Source organism: Odocoileus virginianus, chromosome 7 (assembly GCF_023699985.2).
Source record: "Odocoileus virginianus isolate 20LAN1187 ecotype Illinois chromosome 7, Ovbor_1.2, whole genome shotgun sequence".
Lineage (NCBI taxonomy): Eukaryota > Metazoa > Chordata > Mammalia > Artiodactyla > Cervidae > Odocoileus > Odocoileus virginianus.
In genome coordinates, this window is record NC_069680.1 from 61652777 (window position 1) to 61673770 (window position 20994).

The 20994-nt window shown below is 53.2% G+C and overlaps 2 protein-coding genes across 2 annotated transcripts in view; one reads left to right on the forward strand and one right to left on the reverse strand.

Moving 5' to 3' along the window:
* Positions 1–7204, forward strand: part of CDH23 (cadherin related 23) — a 428604-nt gene extending 421400 nt beyond the window's left edge. The window contains 13 exon segments of the mRNA XM_070470793.1: positions 347–476; positions 575–826; positions 906–1067; positions 2239–2495; positions 2843–2940; positions 3339–3459; positions 3543–3622; positions 3765–3805; positions 3953–4013; positions 4466–4595; positions 4703–4825; positions 5190–5294; positions 6102–7204. Of these exon segments, the coding sequence (XP_070326894.1) occupies positions 347–476; positions 575–826; positions 906–1067; positions 2239–2495; positions 2843–2940; positions 3339–3459; positions 3543–3622; positions 3765–3805; positions 3953–4013; positions 4466–4595; positions 4703–4825; positions 5190–5294; positions 6102–6428 (1887 nt within the window). The 3' untranslated portion in view covers positions 6429–7204.
* Positions 7205–7472: 268 nt separating this feature from the next.
* Positions 7473–20994, reverse strand: part of PSAP (prosaposin) — a 33387-nt gene continuing 19865 nt past the window's right edge. The window contains exons 3-14 of the mRNA XM_020891224.2: positions 20844–20918; positions 20175–20300; positions 18854–19057; positions 18344–18487; positions 17173–17229; positions 12929–13060; positions 11129–11224; positions 10611–10797; positions 10367–10524; positions 9977–10057; positions 9581–9688; positions 7473–8524 (exon numbers count right to left, since the gene is read on the reverse strand). Of these exons, the coding sequence (XP_020746883.1) occupies positions 8489–8524; positions 9581–9688; positions 9977–10057; positions 10367–10524; positions 10611–10797; positions 11129–11224; positions 12929–13060; positions 17173–17229; positions 18344–18487; positions 18854–19057; positions 20175–20300; positions 20844–20918 (1404 nt within the window). The 3' untranslated portion in view covers positions 7473–8488. The remainder of the gene's footprint in view (positions 8525–9580; positions 9689–9976; positions 10058–10366; positions 10525–10610; positions 10798–11128; positions 11225–12928; positions 13061–17172; positions 17230–18343; positions 18488–18853; positions 19058–20174; positions 20301–20843; positions 20919–20994) is intronic.

Genomic DNA, 20994 nt, shown 5'->3' on the forward strand with positions numbered 1-20994 from the left:
ATCTTGTGTACACACAGGGTATGATGTTTCCTGGAGACTGCACATATGTGTGTGTGTGAGAGTGTGTATGTGTGCACATGCAAGCCCCCTTGTTCAGGTCCTAGGAGACCTTGGAGAATGTGCCCAGCCAGCCCTGCCCTCCTGGAGGAAGTTGTGGGTGACACTCCCTCAGGGCAGAGCAGGGGTCTCTCCAGCCCAACCCTTTCTCCTTAAGGTTACAGCAGTTTCTCTAGGCCTGGGCAGGAAATGCCCTCAGCACCCATGAAGGCACTGCCCAGTGCCCTCTGGCAGGAGCAGAGGCTCAGGCCTTCCCTTGGCCTCCCATGACCTCCCTCTCCCCCTGCAGAAAGGCAGCCCCCAGTACCAGTTGCTGACGGTGCCCGAGCACTCACCCCATGGCACCCTTGTGGGCAACGTGACAGGCGCTGTGGATGCAGACGAGGGCTCCAACGCCATCGTGTACTACTTCATCGCAGGTGGGGCCCGGCAGGGTGGTGCCTCCATACCCTGGGGCTGGATATGACCCACATGTGCCACCTCCCGGCCCCTCATGCTGTGCCACGGTCCCCTTCAGCCGGCAACGAAGAGAAGAACTTCCAGCTGCAGCCCGACGGGCGTCTGCTGGTGCTGAGAGACCTGGACAGGGAGCGTGAAGCCGTCTTCTCCTTCATCGTCAAGGCTTCAAGCAATCGAAGCTGGACACCTCCCCGCAGGCCCTCCCCAGCCCTTGACCTGGTCACTGACCTCACCCTGCAGGAAGTGCGTGTCGTGCTGGAGGACATCAACGATCAGCCGCCACGCTTCACCAAGGCTGAGTACACTGCAGGTGCAGGGACCAGAGCCTGGGCCCGGGGTGTAGGGTGGCCTCTCCTCTGCCGCTTACACTCATCTGCCTATTCCTGCAGGAGTGGCCACTGACGCCAAAGTGGGCTCGGAGTTGATCCAGGTTCTGGCCCTGGACGCAGACATTGGCAACAACAGTCTTGTCTTCTATAGCATCCTGGCCATCCATTACTTCCAGGCCCTGGCCAATGACTCTGAGGACGTGGGCCAGGTCTTCACTATGGGTAGGGGCTCCAACCACTTCATGGATTGTAGGTCTGGACGAAATAGGGTCTATGGGGGTACCACAGGGTATAGGTGGCCAGTCAGCCACATCAGTCCTTCTATTCACCCATCCAACCATCCACCTATCCATCTCTGTATTTACCCACCCACTTTCTTCTCTTCTTCCCATCTCCTCATCCATCCATCCATCCATCTACCCATGCATCCATTCATTCATCTTCATTCGTCTGCCCATCCATCTCCCCATTCTCCTTTCCATATATCCTCCTATCTTTCCATTTGTGCACCTCACCCTCCCCTGCATCAGGCATTGTGCTAGGTAGGCACTGGGGAGCCAGAATTCAAAAAGCACACTTCAACCTAAAAGTATGTGTGGTTGCTTGTGCATCTGCCTGTGTGGAAAGCTGAGCATCTCTGGGTTAGGTTCTAGAAGGTGTTCCAGTGGGTGTCCCAATCTTACCTCCAGCTCCAGCCCCTTCCCTACACTTTGCTGCCCACAGCAATCAATTCAGGTTCTTTTGCCTGGTTTTCTAGGCTCATCAGTTCTTCCTTCTAATCCTGCTTTCTGGTTCCACAGCCCCTTTTATACCCTTAAGGGCACGGCTCCCACTCAGGCTGAACTACTCACCATTCCTTCAAGCCTGCTTCACAGCATCCTCCCCGGGCCTTGGATCCCTTTGTGTTCACTTCCTGGAACACCATCCTGGCCTTCACCTCTGTCTTCAGAATGCTCCCCTCACCATCCTCTGAAGTCTAATTCATGTGCCACCACCTCCAGTCACACCATCAAACAACCATCGCTTTGTCCTCCGAGTTCCCACTGCTCTTAAACTAATAAGCAGCTTGCTACAGGTCACAAAGCTACAAAGTGGCAGACTTTGAACCCAGATCTAAGTCTCTGAATCCAGTCTTTTAAGAGAAGGCTGTGCCATACTAATGCCGGTCATCTTTCTGCTATGGTTGTGAAATTCCAAGGCGCATGTGTTACGTGTTAGAAACAGACACGGGGGGGCTCAGAAGTGTTCCACAGCCTCCCACAATGGGATGGCAAAGTCCAGCTTGTCATCCTTGGGTCAGTGCAGCCCAAGTTGTGTTTTTAGGATACCGCATGTTTAAATAAAACTTAGAATTCTCTAGAGAAAGTGCACCAGCCGTGGGCTCTCCCTGCAGGGAGTGTGGATGGCATCCTGCGCACCTTCGACCTCTTCATGGCCTACAGCCCCGGTTACTTTGTGGTGGACATCGTGGCCCGGGACCTGGCGGGCCACAATGACACGGCTGTCATCGGCATCTATATCCTGAGGGACGACCAGCGGGTCAAGATCGTCATTAACGAGATCCCTGACCGCGTGCGTGGCTTTGAGGAGGAGTTCATCCACCTGCTCTCCAACATCACCGGTGCCATTGTCAACACCGATGATGTGCAGGTACCCTGAGGAACCCGCTCTGGGCCTCAGGGCAGTGGAGCAAGAAGTGGGGCCGGGACAGGGGCAGAGCAGTGCAGAGATCGGGGTGTAGGAAAGGGATCAGCCATTTCTGAGCTGCCTGAGCACGGTCCTTCCAGGTCTCTGGGCCTGTTTCCTCCTCTATAAAATGGGGCTAATAATAGTGTCTGGCCCAGTGCAGCTCAGTGGTCAGCCTCGAGCTTGATCCTTGGTGAGCATTCAGTCGTGCTAGGGTTTCGGCAGGGCAGGGCAGGAGGGGCTGCTAGGAGAGGCCTGCCCCTCCCACGCCTTGCCCCTGCCACACCTCCCATGATGCCCTTCTCACCTAGTTCCACGTGGACAAGAAGGGTCGGGTGAACTTCGCACAGACGGAGCTGCTCATCCACGTGGTGAACCGCGACACCAACCGCATCCTGGACGTGGACCGGTGGGTGTGCGTCTGTGCGCAGCTGTCTGCCCCCTGCCCTGGAGTTGGGTCCGTCAGTCTGCCCCCACCTTGGAGTTGGGGAGCAGGGTGACAGCATCATGCCTGCTGTAGGGGAGGCTCTCACCCAGGGATGGGCAGGGCAGGTAGAGAGAAGGTGTGTGAACAGAGATCCACCCCCTGAGCCTTACTCCTCCCATGCGTGAAATGGGAGTATTACAGCAATCTTGAGGATCAAACAGGATCTTATGTGAAGGGATGGTCAATCTGTAAGATACAGGGTTATCCGAGCTGGGTGGGCCTGAATTTCCCAAGGCTTGGTGGGGGGTGAATCTGGGGGCAGACTGGCCTGAGTGGGACGAGCTCTTGAGGAATGGCTGAGGCCTCTGCCCCTCGCCCAGGGTGATCCAGATGATCGACGAAAACAAGGAGCAACTGAGGAATCTGTTCCGGAACTACAACGTCCTGGACGTGCAGCCTGCCATCTCTGTCCGCCTGCCCGATGACATGTCCGCCCTGCAGGTACCCCTGGTGACAGCCACCCCCACAGTCCCCGTGCTGCCCTGGCTGCTCTCACCCACTCAGGCCCGGCCCTGCTCCCCTAGATGGCGATCATTGTCCTGGCCATTCTCCTCTTCTTGGCTGCCATGCTCTTCATCCTCATGAACTGGTACTACAGGACCGTGTGAGTGACCCCCACTGCCCTGCCCTGAGACAGGCTGACCAGCCCTGCCCCGCAGACAGTCACGGAGGCAGGCGGGGCCATTAGGCCCTAAGGTGCCAATCCAGCCCCAGCCTCCTTCACCAGCCCCTCTGCTTCTTTCTAGACACAAGAGGAAGCTCAAAGCCATCGTGGCTGGCTCCGCAGGTAAGAGGGCTGTGATGGGTGGGGAGGTGGCAGGGTCCCCTGAGGGCCTAGAGTGACCGCCAGGGCCTCACAGGGCTGGCTCAGGCCCACTACCCAGCCCCAGCAGGGTGTACCCCTCTAGCCCACACCCCAACCCTTCTCCTACAGGGAATCGTGGCTTCATTGACATCATGGACATGCCCAACACTAACAAGTATTCCTTCGATGGGTGAGTGGGGTCTCTGAACCCTGCTGGGTGCACTTTAGGGAGACACACCCTGGACCAAGCTAGGGTAAAGTCCTTACTGCCTCTCAAGCCCTGAGGACATCATGGACTGGCTGAAACCTGGGGTGCGGGTGCCCCCTGCTGGGCTAAACACCCCTCTCTCCACCCTGACTTGTGGGCTGCAAGTTCCAGGGAGGCATAGGTTTTGGACACCGGGTGCAAGGGGAGGCCTCCGCACCAAAGCTGATCCTGATGGGGATGTTGTCCTGGTTCTTGTGGGATCTGTGAGGGGAGGACGCACCCACAGGTGCCACAGGCAAGGGGCATTTCTTACCACCCTCTACCCCCAGTCCTGTGACAGATATGACCGAGGAAACGGTGGGGGCCCGTTTCCCTCAAAGGCATCAAAAGTGTCCATCCACTCCAGCCTCCTCCCAACCCCACTCCATCTGCAGGGCCAACCCTGTGTGGCTGGATCCTTTCTGCCGGAACCTGGAGCTGGCCGCCCAGGCTGAGCACGAGGATGACTTGCCGGAGAACCTGAGTGAGATCGCTGACCTGTGGAACAGCCCCACCCGCACCCATGTGAGCCTGGGCCGGAGGGGGCGGGGACAGTCATGAGGGACACGTACGTGTGTGTACACATGTGCGTGCCGTCTACCTCTGCGCCAGCTAATGCCTCCTCTCCCCAGGGAACTTTCGGGCGTGAACCAGCGGCGGTCAAGCCTGACGACGACCGGTACCTGCGGGCTGCCATCCAGGAGTATGATAACATTGCCAAGCTGGGCCAGATCATTCGGGAGGGGCCCATCAAGGTGAGTTGTCCTGGCAGGCTTCTGCCCCCAACCCCTGGCTGGGCTTGAACCTACTCCAGAGGATGCAGGGACGGGGGAGGGGCCTGGGAAACAGCTTCCTCCACGTCCAGGGCCTTAGCTAGACCTGCCCTCTGGGGGGCCAGAACAGATAGTGGCCCTGGGCTGATGAGGAGCTGCTTCAGCCCAAGTGGCCTCAGGGCCAGGACTCTGGCAACATAGGTCCAGCTGGCAGCAGCTCTGTTCCCACCCTCTACCCTAGGATCAGATGCCCAGAGGCACCTTCCATTACCCCCACCTGTTAGGGGAGTGAGTGGGGGCAGGAAGGGGAGGGCGTTGGTGGGGGTTAACCCTCTCCCTCCCCCAGGGCTCGCTGCTGAAGGTGGTCCTGGAGGATTACCTGCGGCTCAAAAAGCTCTTTGCACAGCGGATGGTGCAAAAAGCCTCCTCCTGCCACTCCTCCATCTCCGAGGTAGCGGGTGGGCCGGGAGCTGTGTGCTGTGCCCCAGCCCTGGGGGTGCTCTCTCCCTCTCCCTGTCTCTTTCATCCTGAGTCTCTAAGATGTAACTAGGACCAAAGACCACAGTGGGTGGGGGTCCAGGGAGTCAAGACAGTTGGATTCTGCTCTCTGGACTCTGGTGGACTTTCCCAGGGATGGGTGGGTGCTGAGGCAGTGTTTCTCTCAGATTTGAGAAACCCCCAAGAAGGTATCTTTGAGAGATCATGTCATTTTTAGAAACTGACTGCAGTGCCACGTCAATCACTTTGAACAGTCAGACTTTGTCTAAAAAATTCAGGTTTCCGGCTGGGCCAATATTCCCCACTGTCATAGGTGAGAACTGAGAAGCTCCACACAGGACAGAGGCACCATTTGTTGAGTCTCTGCTCGGCCTTATCAGTCCTCTCCAGCTCCCACTGTGGACACCTCCCACCTGCCACAATGAGAGCTGATCCTGCTCGAGGCCAGCCCGGGAAAAAGTCCCGATTCCACAGCTGCAGTCACAGGATCTTTATAGACCTCAGAGTGAACACAGGAGCTTACACAGAATCTCATAGGAACCCCATGCTCTGCAGAACACACCTGTAGCACCAGACATATCTATGGTTCTCCTTTGTACCCAGTTTGAATAAGTCGTAAGCTGCGCAGGCTTCTGTGGCACAAGCCCAGGGTTCCTTGTGTGTGGGAGGGAGAAAACAAGCCCACAACAGGTGGGACTCTGGGGCCGCTGACCTGCGCAGGGGCAGGCCCTGAGCACGTGGGGGTCCTGGCCTCTTGCAGCTGATCCAGACAGAGCTGGAAGAGGAGCTAGGGGAGCGCAGCCCCGGCCAGGGCAGCCTGCGTTTCTGCCACAAGCCGCCTACCGAGCTCAGAGGGCCAGACGGGATCCACGTGATGCACGGGAGCACGGGCACGCTGCTGGCCACAGACCTCAACAGCCTGCCCGAGGATGACCAGAAGGGCCTGGGCCGCTCCCTGGAGACGCTGACGACGGCCGAGGCCAGCGCCTTTGAGCGCAATGCCCGCACAGAGTCCGCCAAATCCACACCCCTGCACAAGCTTCGTGACGTGATCATGGAGAGCCCCCTGGAGATCACGGAGCTGTGACTAGATGGGGGGAGCCCACCTGGTATGAGCAGCCCAGCCCCTCCAGAGGCCAGAGCAGGAGCAGGACCTCCAGGGTGTGGGCCCCTCCGGGGGCAGCTCTGGGCACACAACCTTGGGCTGGCCCAGCAGCAGGGCCTGCCTCAGCTGCTCAGACTCCACTTCTGCCAGACGCTCATTCAGCCATCTGATCTCTACCTTCATAAAATGTTATTTTTTTAAGAAAACCAAACAAATGGCAAGCATCTAAGGATGAGGTAAGGAGGGTCACCGAGAGCCCAGGAGTCTGAGGTCCAACTCAGCCCAGGCTGAGCTGAAAGAGGCCAAGCCGGCCCACTCCCCCCAACCCTAGCCCCACTGCACAGGAGCCCAGCACTGGGAGGGAGCCCAGGGCAGGTGTGCCCTGCCTGGCCTTGACTCTTGGACTCCAGTTCAAGTCCCAGCACATTTCTGCCACTTCCCTGACTGGACATGCAGGTGGGGGCAGTGAGTCCTCCCTGTCTCCCCACACGGACACAGTCAATGTCAGCAAACAGCATTCTCTCCATTTCACTGGCTTCCCAAACATCTCCATTTCACTGGCTTCCCAAACATTCCTGGCTCATAAAGAGAAAAATGACTGATGTTCCCTTGGGTTTTGAATGTAGAATGTTTGTGTGTATCCCCCTTTGAAACTAAGTTATTCCCTCAATATTTTCCCCTTGGTTTTGTTCAATTGGTACGCACTGAATGTCTCTGGAATGGTCTGAATTTTAAAAAGAAAAGCAACTCACAAGGAACCGGCATGTCGCTCTGGTAAACTTACCCGCTGGGCTGGGCTGGGCTGGGGCAGGGGGCAGTGGGGGTCAGCACAGGCCAGAGCTGGACCCATCTCCGGGGGCACTCCCTGACCACTGGTGGCCCGGGGGTGCCACAGAGAACCAGAGATGGGACCTCCTTCCTGTGGCCAAATGAGGCCCAAGGACTGCTGGGCACTTACAGGTTCACAGCCTCAAGAGCTCTTCAGAAGCCAAACTCTGCTGGCTGAGGTATCACAAACACTCAGGCTCTGGTTGACAGTCTTTATTGTTAAATCACAGAAATTTTAGTGCAAAACAAACCAAAAAATCAATAGCAACCGCATGTCTTGCTCTCTCCTGGCAACCGGAAGTGGAACAGAAGATGCAGCCAGAGGGGAGAGAAGAAGGCAGGGCGGCAGCCAAGGCCCCGGGACAGCACACCCAGCAGACCTTCTACCTGGAAACCAGAGGCTTAGGAGCTTGTCATCCACATTTATTGGCAGGTCGAAAAGAACATCTACAAGATGGGGGTCGGAGGGGAGGGGCTGTCCTGCCCAGAACAGTGGGGGCGCCGGGCAGCAGGGCCGACACCAGAGCAGGCAGGAGGCGTCACCATGGTCCCCACACACACACACACACACACACACACACACACGCAGGCCCGCAGAACCTCTACAGAGAGCCAGTAGGGTACATTCAGGTGAACCGGTTTTTTCCCCTCCCACCCCAAACCACAGAACCCCAAACAACACATCCATCAGGAAAGACAAGAAAGCCGAACTGAAGGCTGACCCAGGGATAGCGAGCCCCATCCCACCAGGTCTCCTGAGCAACTGCTTCCAACAGCTCTGTGACAGTGAGACCTGCATTGTTTAAAAACCATCATTATTCTGAGTCTCTCATCCTTCAAATAAAACTGCCTTTATTTTGCAGTCAGCAGGCCCACAAAAGGGGATGGTGACTTGACTCCTTCGTTAGAGTAGGCAGAGGCCTCAGCACCCAAAGCCCAGCCAGAGCCCCCTCTCTTCCACATAACCACACGCAGGGACAGACTCAGAAGACCTCCAGTGTACGCTATGCCGGCGTCTGTCTAGCAGAGAGAAAGGGACACTGAAGCAACGACGTCAGCATGCCACTGACAGCAATGCCACAATGAGGGAGAGAAGAAAGGGACTGAGGGAGAGGGGATCCTATTTCTATAACAAAGTCAACAGATCTGTGTTCGTTCCCCCAGACACACAAGCAGGAAAAGACGCTGCAGTTTCTTCAGGATGGAGTGTGCCTCTAGTTCCACACATGACGCTTGCAGTGCTCGACAGCCTGACGGGAGAGAGGGGACAGTTTAGTCTGCAGGTGACACACTTCACCCCTAGCCCCTCAGCACATGAGCCTGCACTCAGAAAGGGGACCCAATACCCTGGCCCAGATCAGCCAGAGCGCACCACATGCTGAAAACCCAGGTCTTTATCTCCTTTAAACCCAGGCATAATATGTGGTGGGGTTCTAAGACTCTTAAGGCAAGAGTCTAGAGCAGTCCAAGGCAACAGTCCTGCAAGAAGGGCCAAGACCCCTCTGATTACACACCTGAGCCCTGGCACAGAGGGCCCCAAGGCAAAACTCCTCAGCCAACAGTCAGCCGTTCACACCAGCTCAGAACTGGCCCAGGTACCCAGGAGAGTGGGGGATCCCACTCCACCACTGACTGTGCTGCAGGGCAGGGTACTGGGGCAAGAGGCTCAAGGTGGGGGAGCCTCACACCCACTCTCCCTGCCATAGCCCAAGATGATGCAATGCCCCCAACACTGGCTCACTGAAAGAATCCCACAAGGAAGAGAAAGTTGCGCAAAGAAACATCAGGTAACAGAAGTTGAGACACACATCCCCACCCAGGAAAGCAGCATGGGTCACCCAGTAGTGGCCGCCCAGCAGGGAGCCAACGCCCAGGGTGGTTCGAGAAGAGCTCTGCCAGGCCCTGGTGAAGAACCAAGCCAGGCTCCAGTCAAGGCAGAAGAAGCCCAGGGACAAGAGGCCTTGTGCAAGAATCCAACAGGCCTTGTGCAATCCCTCGGGTGACTGATTTCCTACGAACCTGACCCTGTCACAAGGGAACTGAAGGCAAAAGCAAGAAAGCGGAAGCAAAGAACACTGGAGAACATCCCCTGCCACCCATCACTCCTCAGAGACGAGAGTGCAGTGAGCCCTGCTTTTGCTGGTGACCACACATAAGCCTTACTACACCCCCATCTTAACTCTGAAGACAAAGCAGAGAGCTGAGTGCCGAGGCGCCAGTTAGAGCAGAGCCTCCCTCCCCTCGGTGTCACACACCACGAGAGCGCAGGCACGGGCCTCGCAGGCGGGCCCAAAGCAGTTACTCACGTTGCACAGGGCTGCCGACTCCATGTTCTGGCACCAGTAGCTCGGGCCCCAGACACACTTTTCAGTTCCCAAAAGCGGCTTGCGGGCTGCTGGGCAGGCTCCAATCTTCTACATGGTCAAGAGGAGGAGAAAGTATTAGATCTGCTCAGCTAATCCTTTTCAAAACGGAGATTATCAGCTGCTAGAAGCAGCTAGAATCAAAGCTCTAATAAGCACTTTCCCAAAAAGGCAAGGTTGCTCGATAAAGTGGTGGGACCTGGATGCCTGACTCTCCCACGTACTGTCCCCAGACTCTGCCTCCAGCCCCAGATTTGAAAGGAACCCTTCCAGGGTCCACACAGCATGCCCCTGCCAGGCGGCACTGCCCAGGAAACTACAGCCTAGCACACGGCTTACCAAGCACACGAAGGAAGGGTCCATCACCTCCACCAGGATTTCTATCAGCACCGGCTCATACTCCGTCACAAACTGGTCACACTAGGGGAAACAGCAGTGCAGGTCTGGGTGAGTGCAGGCGGAGCGCAGGCAGACGAGGAGGGGCGCTCTACATGCGCTTCTACCAGAACTCCTGGCCTTGCCAGCCTCCCAGCCTCCCTGCCCAGGTGCTCATTTTCCTCCCGGTGGCTCCACTGGAGTCCACAGGGCACCTTTAAGAAAATCTCAGTGGACTCCATGCCAGAGGCAGAAATGGCAAAACTTCACCCAGAGGTACAGTCGACAAGCACCCAGCTCCTACACTCCCCCAGCAGGTGCTGACATTTGGGCCGAAAGCAGCCCACGGCGTACCTGCTTCTGGTACTGGTCTGGCAGGAAGCTGCAGCCTTTCTCGAGGGCAGCCAGGATCTGCTCCTTGGTGCTGTTCTTCTCCAGGCTGCGGTCCAAATAGCCCACAAGCTTCTTGCACACCTCGCAGAAGCCACCGTCCTTCCTCGGTGTCACGCGGACTACACGAGAGAGCCCAGGCTCAGTGCCGGCAAGGCCCTCCCTCACCCAGGAGGGGCCGGTCGGCCTCACCCTCCCCGGGGCTCACCCGTCACGGCCGGCAGCCCCCGGCTGGAGCAGAGGTGGAGCATACTGCACACCAGCTCAGGGCTCGCCTCCTGCAAGAGGATCGACAGGATGGCGCTGCCGTAGGTGTCCACCACCTCCTGGCACTGCTCAGCTAAGGATGCGGGCAGCTTCGAGCACACTTTGTCCAAAGCATGGATTATTTCTTCCTGAAACACAAGGGGAGAGGCTCAGTGAGAAGATGGGAGGCTGCATGGGGGTGATGAGACTCTGAAAATGCTGATGTGACCAGGAAACCAGCCAACACGCAAGGTGCTGTTTTCTCCCCCAAAGGCTAGAGCTCACAGCAGGGCAGGTGCCCCCTCCAGCCCCAGCCCAGAGCGACCTGCTGGTAGGGGGTGGGTGTTTCGACCTCCAGGCTGGTGTCCCTCACCGGCCAGGGCCACGCCCAGGTCTGCTGGTCCTCCCAGAGGCCGTTCTGGCTCCAGGGCCAGAAGAGGCTGTCCCTCTGCCATGGCAGACATCCCCAGATCCACGTACCTCAGTCCTGTTGTTGTCAATCAGCTTGACCACCTCCTTCACCACATACTCGCACACCTCACAGTAAATGTCAGCCTTCGCGGGGGCTGGGTCCTTCTGTTAAAAGGGCAGGAGAAGAATACTGACACCAAGAGCCTCGCCTCACCCCTTGGTCCTGCTCCTCTAATAGGGGGCCGAGGCCAGGACGGGCTAGCGTCACCCAGAAGCCACCTTCTGCTGCTTCCAGAATAGGGTGTGGCTTCTTCCTAGTGCCTGAGCCCTGGTCCCTGCTCTTCCTGTATGGTGGGAAACCCGGCCCTCTCCCTAATCCTCCACCTCCCACCCAAAACTACGAACAGAAGCAATGAAACTGTCCCCCAACCCTAGAGAGCTGTCCATTCAACGTCTGTTTGGTTCAAAGTACCTCTTCATTCAGCATTCATTCTGGGAGATGAATGAGACACTAGCAACAGAGATATTCTACTATTTAAAAGAAAGTTTTAAACACATCTGAGGTCATCTCTTGACTTTCAAGTCTCAGCACCTGAAATTTCTTTTCGAGAGCCTACCTTTGATAAAACAGTGTTGAACAGAACTTTCCATGACAACCTTCTCTAGTTGTACCATCCAGTAGAGCAGCCACTGGCCGTGTGTCTACTGAGCACCTGAAACGTGCCCAGTAACCAAGGAACTGAATTTTGTTTTTAAATTTAAGTACCACATATGTCTAAGAGTACAAGCTATACCTCTCCATTTTGTCTGGCCACTAGCCACTGATCCAGTCAGAGAGATGGGCCGCAGCCTCTGAGCATCTGGACTGGGCAGGAGTGGGAGGGCAGTCAGACACCTAATCCATGCGTGGTCCACACAGGGCACATGCTGAGATCACAGGAGGAGACAAGACCGCTAAAGGTCAAGCAACATTGACATGGAAAGTTCCAGAACAAGAAGTGCACACATGTGCCATGTGGTGAGACACCACACTCCTGGGTGCTCCTTGAACACAAGGATGATTCTGTTCACCGTGGACGAACTACTGTAGGCCTCAATCTCTAAAACACTATCTCACCCATAAGAAGTGCTGAACACAAGTCAAGTATGGAATGAAGGAGATCTTTACCAAGTGCAGGATGCTAAGGAAACAAACAACACCTAAGCAGCAACACCCAGAGAAGCTCCTGCACGAACCCTGGGAGTGTTCTGGGAACATCGAGTTGGTACCATGGCTACAGTGTGGGGAAGGATGTGGGAGCGGCCACAGAAAGCACATCAGAAAGGTTTGGCTGGAGCCAGGCACTGAAAGGAGAAGGCAACGGCACCCCACTCCAGTACTCTCTCCTGGAAAATCCCATGGACGGAGGAGCCTGGCGGGCTGCAGTCCATGGGGTCGCTAAGAGTAGGACACGACTGAGCGACTTCACTTTCACTTTTCACTTTCACGCATTGAAGAAGAAAATGGCAGCCCACTCCATTGTTCTTGCCTGGAGAATCCCAGCCACAGGGGAGCCTGGTAGGCTGCCGTCTATGGGGTCGCAAAGAGTTGGACACGACTGAAGTGACTTAGCAGCAGCAGGCACTGAAAAATGACCTTGAATGGTGTGCTAAAAACACAGACTTGATCCCATGAGCACTAGGGAGTATAACTCAGGAAAGAAATATATGACAATGAGGGTGCTGCATTAGTTTAGGGGAATGCTATAAACTAATGGGCTCAAATGCAAGTAAGCTCAGAAACCAAGCGGGGAACCACAGGCGTTGTGTGCTGCGTAGGGCGTGACAACGTGGAGTGGCAGGGCATCATAAAGCAATGGCACCAGGTACCTTGATGGGCTCCACCAGCTCCAGGGCGGGGATGACGTTCTCCGAGACCACCTCAGCAGGGACCAGGGTCTTCATGGGCATCTCCTTCACCTCGTCACAAAAGCCAACCAGCACACAGATCTCCTTGGGTTGCTGAAAAAAGCACAGAAGCAGCTGTTAAGAGCAGGCACGCATTCCCCACACACACTGGCCCACGCTCTACACACAAAGGTCAGGGTGCCGGAGGAACATCCTAGACCCAGCGTCTCATTCAATCTAAGGGGCTTGTGATAATACAGATGTACCAAGGAGGCCATGCAAAGCTTTGAAGGGAGATCAGCAACCAATGTCGCTCCAGCCAGGGAGCACCCAGGGAAGCACGACTCCCAGCACCTTTCACCGGCAAGCAAATCCTCTCCAGGGCCACCTGGTCTGTTCTAGAAACTGTTTTCCCGTTGAGCTGGCTCGCTCTCAGAAGGAAATAAGCTATATGTTCTTTTTGGAGGAAGAACCAGCATGCCCATGACCTAACAAAGCCCCAAGTGATACAAATAAAACCATACTGGATCTTTCAGTGGCAGGACCATTAAAAATGATGCATTAAGGGGAAACACTGACTTTATTTATAAAATCACAGTCTGTGTTCAAAATGGCACACACACAGCACACACCAAAGCCCAGTCTCCCCAAGTGATGAAGCTGTTCAAGTCAGAAGATCTGCAGATTGATCTCCTTCCCCTCCAGACACCAAACCACAGAGAACTAGAGTTTGGACAACACCTTGACCATTTCACTATGAAGGTGGCCAAGAGCAAGTGAGGTATACATGCTGGGTATACCCTGTAAACAAATGCGCTCAGCAACTCGCTCTGGCCTGATGGCATCTGCCTCCCACCACCAAACCATAAAGCAGCGAGAAGATTGTAGAAACAAGCCCTGTTAATGGGAGAGCGCGAGCCCACTGCCTTGGCTCATGGTATCCTATCTCTGACAGGCTTTAAGAATGGGGAGAAAATCAGAAAAGGGTTGGAGACAGAGCAAGCTTTTTAGAAAAAAGACCAAGATCAGGAGGTGTGGCTGCTTTGTCTCTGACCAGTTTTGCTATACTAACTCCTTGAGGAGGCCTAGGTGAAAATTCAGATATTTCAACCAAGGTGCTCTCCTATTAGACTTCACAATACCTTTGAAAATCTTGAATTCTAGAACTAGATGAGGGCAGTGCTCAGTACAACCCTGAAAGGGCGCTGGTTAAGTAAGTCCAGTCGGGGGGCTCAGTCCCCAGGTTTTGCCACCAGTGGCCTTGCTCTTGAGCTGTCTCATGTGGCTTCAGAACCCAAAGGAACCCATCACCCGGAGGGGCAGAAGCTATAATCAAGAGATTGTTTCCAATTCTCTGGATCCAACAGACAGGGGAACAGTCTGCTCGCTATTTGCAAATGACCCGCTCATGCAGCAGAAGCATTTCTGGGCTGATGGAAAACATGCCTGTGACATGCAACACTCTCCTGAGTCCTGACAGAAACAAGGTGTCCCACTGGGGTCAGGCCTGCACTGTGGAAAGCAGTGGCCGCAGGCCGCCCATGGTTCCCACCCACGGGTGGCCTGCGAGTGGCCGGCTCCTCCCTGATTCTGACCAGAGCATAAGGCTCTGCAGGCTTCCTTTTCTGGTCCCCCTGAAGGGGAAATGAAACCCCTGATCCCTCCAGTGCTGAATCACACAGGAGAGAGGTAGACTCTTCCCCTGCAGCCGATTTATTAACAGAGAGAGGAAGCCTACCTGTCACAATCATTCCTTGTATCTGTCAGAGCTGATTATGCCATACAAAAACAGATGAGCAAAATAACTACAAGAAGCAGCAAACCACTACTATAAGCAAATTCCCATCACATACCTGATCCTGCTGTTGAACAAAAAAAAACAGGAAATCGGAGATGAAAATAAGAGAAAGGAAAGGACACAACAGTTAAGAAAAAATTAAAACAACAATAATCAAGCAGTTAACTAGGTGTAAAAATGTCTGTCACCAGAAGTCTAGGGGAAATGCCCTTTCAGGCATCTTATCAACAACCTACCTTGCTCCTACTACTGCCTGCACATGGGGGCCTGAAAGCTGCCCTCCCCTCAAGAGTCAGACCACACTGTCCAGCCTGTCCGCGCACCGTCCCCTTGCCCCTGACACCGAGTCAGAACCCTGAGCGGCAAGTCCCCAGAGAGCACCAGTTATGAAGGGCTCTTCTCACTCAGAAGCCAAGCCCACCTCACCTGCAAGGCCCTCACCTCAGGCTGGTGATGAGCAGCCAGGAACAAGACACAGGGCTGCTCAAATCAGAGCACCGTCTTAGAACATCAAATACACCCGGAGGTGACGGAGGTGAGGGACACAGGAGGTGAGGTCAGGGAGCCCTGGCCCAGGTCTCAGGGCAGACTGCCCCCAGGTGGCCAAATGCCAGCCGGGAAGGCTGGTCTGCCAATGCAGGCATACCTCATTTTGTTGAGCTTCACAGATTATACAAATTGAAGGTCTGGGACAACCTTGCTTCAAAAGCAAGTCTACTGACACCCCCCCCCACGCTGTTACACTTGCTCACTGCAGGCCTGTGTGTCAACTTTTGGTAATTCCTGCAGTATTTCAAATTTTTCATCTTAGTAGTTAGTTAAGGTGATCTGTGATCAATAATCTTTGTTACTACGATGACTCACTAAAGGCTTCAATGACAGTATTTCTTAGGAATAAAGTATTTTTATTTAAGGTATATACATTGTTTCTTTAAACCTAATGCTACTGCAGACTTCACAGAGTGTGGTACAAATATAACTTTCATATGACTGGAAAGCCAAAAAATTCCTTTGACTCATTTTATCATTGTATGATTCACTATACTACAGTGGTCTGAAACTAAACCTGTGGCATCTTCAGGGTAAGCCTGTGTACAAAAGCCCTGCCCTTTATTCAGCAATTCCAGTCTTACTTACCAGTTACCTATCTTGAGGGAAAAAAACAGGGATGTGCATGTCTATCTCTTTGGCTCTATGGATGTTCATCATACTTTTTATCCTAAGAGCAACCTGAAAACAACCTTAACACCAGCCATAAGGAAGTTTATCTATACAATGAAATATTATGCAGCCATTTAGCAATCATACATGCAGAATATTTAATGACTAAGACAAATTTAGACAAAAAATGCAAAAATATGGGTAATTATTCCTATTTCCAAATATGTCTATGCAGCATGATTTTTAAAAATAATAAAAGTATTTTGTTAGCTACAATGAAGCATTTAACTAGACCACAGGTCACATCAAAGGCTTATTTTTTCCTGCTTTAGCAGCATGTCTTTGTATGCAAAAGCCCTTTGCCTTTAAACTATTTTTAGAACAAGGCAGTGTGTGAGTAATATTTCCACAAAAATTCTATTGTGCCTGATGGTACCCCTGAGTGGTCAGATCAGGGCCAGAGAGTAACTCACTTAGACTTTACAGGCCCTAAGGTCTCAACTACTCAACCCTACTATTACAGTGCAAATATGGGTATTACTATATTCCATTAAAACTATTGGGCCATAGCTTTCTGATCCCTGGTTAGAGAACAAACTTAAGAACTGTAGGCCAACCTCAATGTAGTTAGGAAGTCAGCATGACAGAGAGAAAAGCAGTATTAAATACAACCCACCCCTCACCCACTGCAGATTAGATCCTAGGAGGCCAGGGCATCCTAGGGTGCCTTCAGACCACCCTGCTCTGTACAGTTTCCTGCATGGAGCTAGCTGGCTTCCCTCTACGCAATGGATGTTTTCTGCCTAATAATGGAGGCCCACCCCCGACCACCTGGATGTATCAGAAGCAAGTGCAGCGGTTACGGGCTCAAGCAGCAGTCACAGCCGACATTGCTGCAGAGCGAGAACCAACTATGGGAGGCGGATTCTGCCCACTCAGAACTCAGGCCTGGCCGAGCTACAGAGCAGACTATTCCCACGGGTCCCAGAATGAAAGCCAGATACCAGAAATCTGATGGCCGGCTCACAGACACAGAGGCAAACAAACCGCCGGGAAGCCACCACGGCAGTCCCAAAGGTCGGGCTGCTTCCGTCTTTCCCCAACCCGGGGAACACAAGGGGGAGGTACTAAACTGCAAGTGGTCAAAGAGGGCTCCTTTTGGTTTAATTCAGTACTAGGGAAAATAAACTGTACAATTTTCAAAATCCTAGAAATCACAGCCTGAGACAAAGAGAAACGATAACAAGGAGCTTCCCCCACGACCTACCATATGCATCACCATTTGGATAGCAATTTCCGAATACTGGTTGATGTAGTTCTTGCACTGGGGAAACAGAAACAGACTTTTAGTAAAACACTACTACCACAACACACCAACACTCCAGCCTTTCCAACAGTGTCAATACGCAAATATCAAGGCAAGTTTCCAAGAGCAGAATCATAAATGTCTGTTCTGGGCAGTCTCAGTAAGACAAAAAATGGCCAAGTGTTTTGAAAGTGTTTTCCAAAGGCCGGTAGAGATGAGGTCCTCCAATCCCCTTTTATGGCCCTTGCTTTCTCCAAGGTCACACAGCAACTTACTCAGGGACAACTCAGGGCAACTGTGAGATACACTCACCAGTTTGAGATTACTTCCCAAATTGTTCACACAGTCTCAGACAGGATTATAAAGTTTAAATCTAGTATAATCCAGTTAAGTTATAGTGATTTTCATACGTATCTAGGTATTTCTTGCAGACCCTCTGGGCATGACTGTGAAGTGTCTATAAGAAAATGGACGGTGATGTAACAGCCCTCAGAGAGGTTAGCCTGGGGAAGCCAACTGACACAGCAAATATACAAAAACACTTCAATGAGGCTAAAAGAGTTCCAGGTTTAAGTGGACAGAAAGGGACCCTTAGCTTCCAGAGCTCTACCCAGAAAGCCTGCTCTGGGACCCAGACCCGGGAGTCCAGGTCTAGCAGAGGTTTAGTTTCCTAGTTGTCAGTCATTAAACAGCATTTTGGTTTCAGATGTCAATCTCATGAGTGTGGTTAATGTGAACAGGGTCCAAGAAATGAAACCCTTGTGGAGCTAAAAGAATTTCTGAGTCCACAGGACCAACATTCTCCAGAGTTAAAGAAGGGGTGCCAGGCGAGCCTCCTGCCAGCCAGGGGCCTGAGCTTCTCCCAGGGAACCGCCCTGCTGGTGGCAGGGACGGCACAGTTAGAATTATGAATATACGACAGCCCAACCTTTCAAACCAGGGTTCTACGTGGCTCTCTTCTTGTTCCTCACACACGTGGCAACTGAGAGAAAAGAACAATCTCTTCCTCAGGGCCCTTAAGTGGAACCTGAAGTGGTACCCCAGAAGTGAACTTTCTTGGCTGTCCCACTCTTGTCTCCAGAGCCCAGCTCCCTGGCCCAGAACATCCTGCGATGCAGGAGGCAAAGCTCACCATGTCAGACATGCCGGGCCCCAGGCGGTCGCACTCCTCCTTAGCGTGGTCCACCAAGGCCTCGACAAAGGTGGAGTTGGTCCTCAGAGCTTCCTGGACGTCAGTTACCATTTGAATGCAGTCCTGGCAGACGTTCCCATTAGCCTAGACAGATGAGCTGGTTAGGCCATACACCCTCCTTAAACAGCTCAGGATATTCAGGTTCCTACATGTTCATACTATAGCACTAGAAGTGAGTCCCTAAACAGTTCCTAATGTGCTTTTATAGACTCTAAAGTGACTGAAGTTCAAAATCATGTGGGCATTTATTACAGTGAAACTTAACAGGAAAGGGGGCGTGTTAAACATCCCATGGCACAACCAGCCGAAGGGTGGCTGGTGGAACTGTGGAGTCAGGTGAAGGAATGAGGCCCGAGTTTCAGAACTGTACACACTGCCCCTTCTGTGTCTCAGCTCCGGTTCCACCCCAACCCCAAATGGGGCCCTGGGCAGCCTGGCCCATTGCCTCACCTTCTTGGGCTGCGGCTTGCTGTGGGAGCCGTCCTGAGGGTACAGGAGGAGGGGGATGTTGGCCATGAAGGGAGCCACCACCTCAGCCATATCCAGCTCCGGGATCTGATTGGACTCGAGCTGTTTCTGGTGATTCAGCTCCGCCAGGTGCTTCTGAAGAGACTCACAGAGGTTGAGAGCGGAGCACACCTCCCCGGGATGGCTCTGGGGGGAAAGAGGCCCAAATGGAAACCCTTGCCCCAGAAGGAAACAGACCACCTGGCGCCTCAGAATTCTCCCTTTCCTCATCTCCTGGCTTGACTCACGTGCCCATGTCCAGCTCACAGGCAACTCACACTAAACCACCCAGCCCTCCGCAGCTCCATTTTAACAAATGGTTCTACCACCATCCTCCCAGAGGCACTGGCCACAAACCTGGAAGGCATGACTAACTCTTCCATTGCCTGCACTCCGTCCACCAGGAAGTCTAGTCTGTTTATCCTCTAAGACAATGTGCAGCTCTCCGCCTCCCCTACCCCCCTCACATCTCATACCTGGCCGTCCCGCCAGCTTCCCCTCTTGCAACTCCCCATTGGTGAGACCCAGACCAATTCCCCCTGAACAAGGATCCTGTCACTTCTCCCGTGAACCCCTCCCAGGGCTCCCCGCGGCACTGGCAATGCTGGAACATGGCCTGAGGTCTTGTGGTGACCCCTGCTTCCACACCAAAACTGTGGTCCCCACCCAGGACACCCTTGCCCTACTAGAGGTTTTTAAAGTCTTTCCAAATTCATGAACTTGGCTCCTTGTTCCTTGGGGAAAACCCAACCTATGACATGTGATTTATGCATAACAGATACTTATTGAATGAAAGTCGAAGGGAGGTGGGTTCAGATGGGGAACACATGTAAATCCATGGCTGATTCATGTCAATGTATGGCAAAAACCACTACAATATTGTAAAGTCATTAGTAATTTTGTAAAGTAATTAGCCTCCAACTAATAAAAAATAAAAGAAAAAAAAAAGTTTAGCATCCTTATGGCTGACATGAATTATCAAACCAACACCTGTAACTGTACACCACTACATTCGTACACCACTACATTCCCTCAATAATTCTACGAGTTCGCATATTTCCTATACCCTCCCCAACCCTTGAACATTACAAGCTGAGCGGTCGGCTGTGCCAAAGCCATTCTGGATGTTAAAACTGTAGAAAAGATCTGTTGACAAAATCCCAATCTATCAATGAACTCTCCATCAAGGTCACTGTAATCTGATCTGGAACCTCCCCTGGCTCCAGAGGTGCCCTAAAAAAAGAGGCTCTTCTCCATCACGTACCATCTGTCCTTTAATCATGTCCAGGATGACTGGGAGGTATGAGTCGACGATCTCCTTGCAGGAGGCAGACATATTCGGCTTAGGCAGCCAGTCACAGGTCCTCTCCAAGTACATGAGGATCTCTTGCTAGAGAGGACAGAGGCAAGAGTCAGACCAGAATGGACTTCTTCTCTGCCAACGGGCTGAATGCAAGAGGCCCTCCAGCTCCAGTGGCCCTCAGGGAAGAGGCCATGGGAGAGGGATAGTGAGGAGCCGTGGCTGTTAGACCAATGAGGCAGAGAGCAGACGCAAGCACTATTCAAAACAGAGATGCTCAAACCTGCAGTCTCACAGGCACAGGGAATTCTGAGCAGAAATTGCCAAAAATGAACCTAAAGGTTAACAGCATGTGATACAAAACCCCAGTTAACCGTGGGCCTTTAATGCTGAGCTCAGCAGTCAGCAAACTAGCACCCATGGCTTGTTTCTGTACAGCCTGTGGCTAAGGATGGTTCTCACATTTCTAAAGGACGGGGGTGGGGGGACTGCATGACAGAAACAGTCTGTGGCCCGTGGGACAATTATTTCCCACCTGGGCCTGGACCATTCCTAGTTGGACCCCGAGAATCACAGCTCTGTGCACGGCCAGAGCCGCCACTCACACATGGTCACACACTGGTGGTGGCTCACCTCAGTGGCGTTGTCTTTCAACATGTTACCAGCTGCAGTGATGACATCTTTGCATATGTCACAGGGAAGGGATTTCTAAGAAGAAAGAACACAAGAGAGATCCGTATTTGTAGGACAAAACTCACATCACACACGGGTGAAAACCACTGCA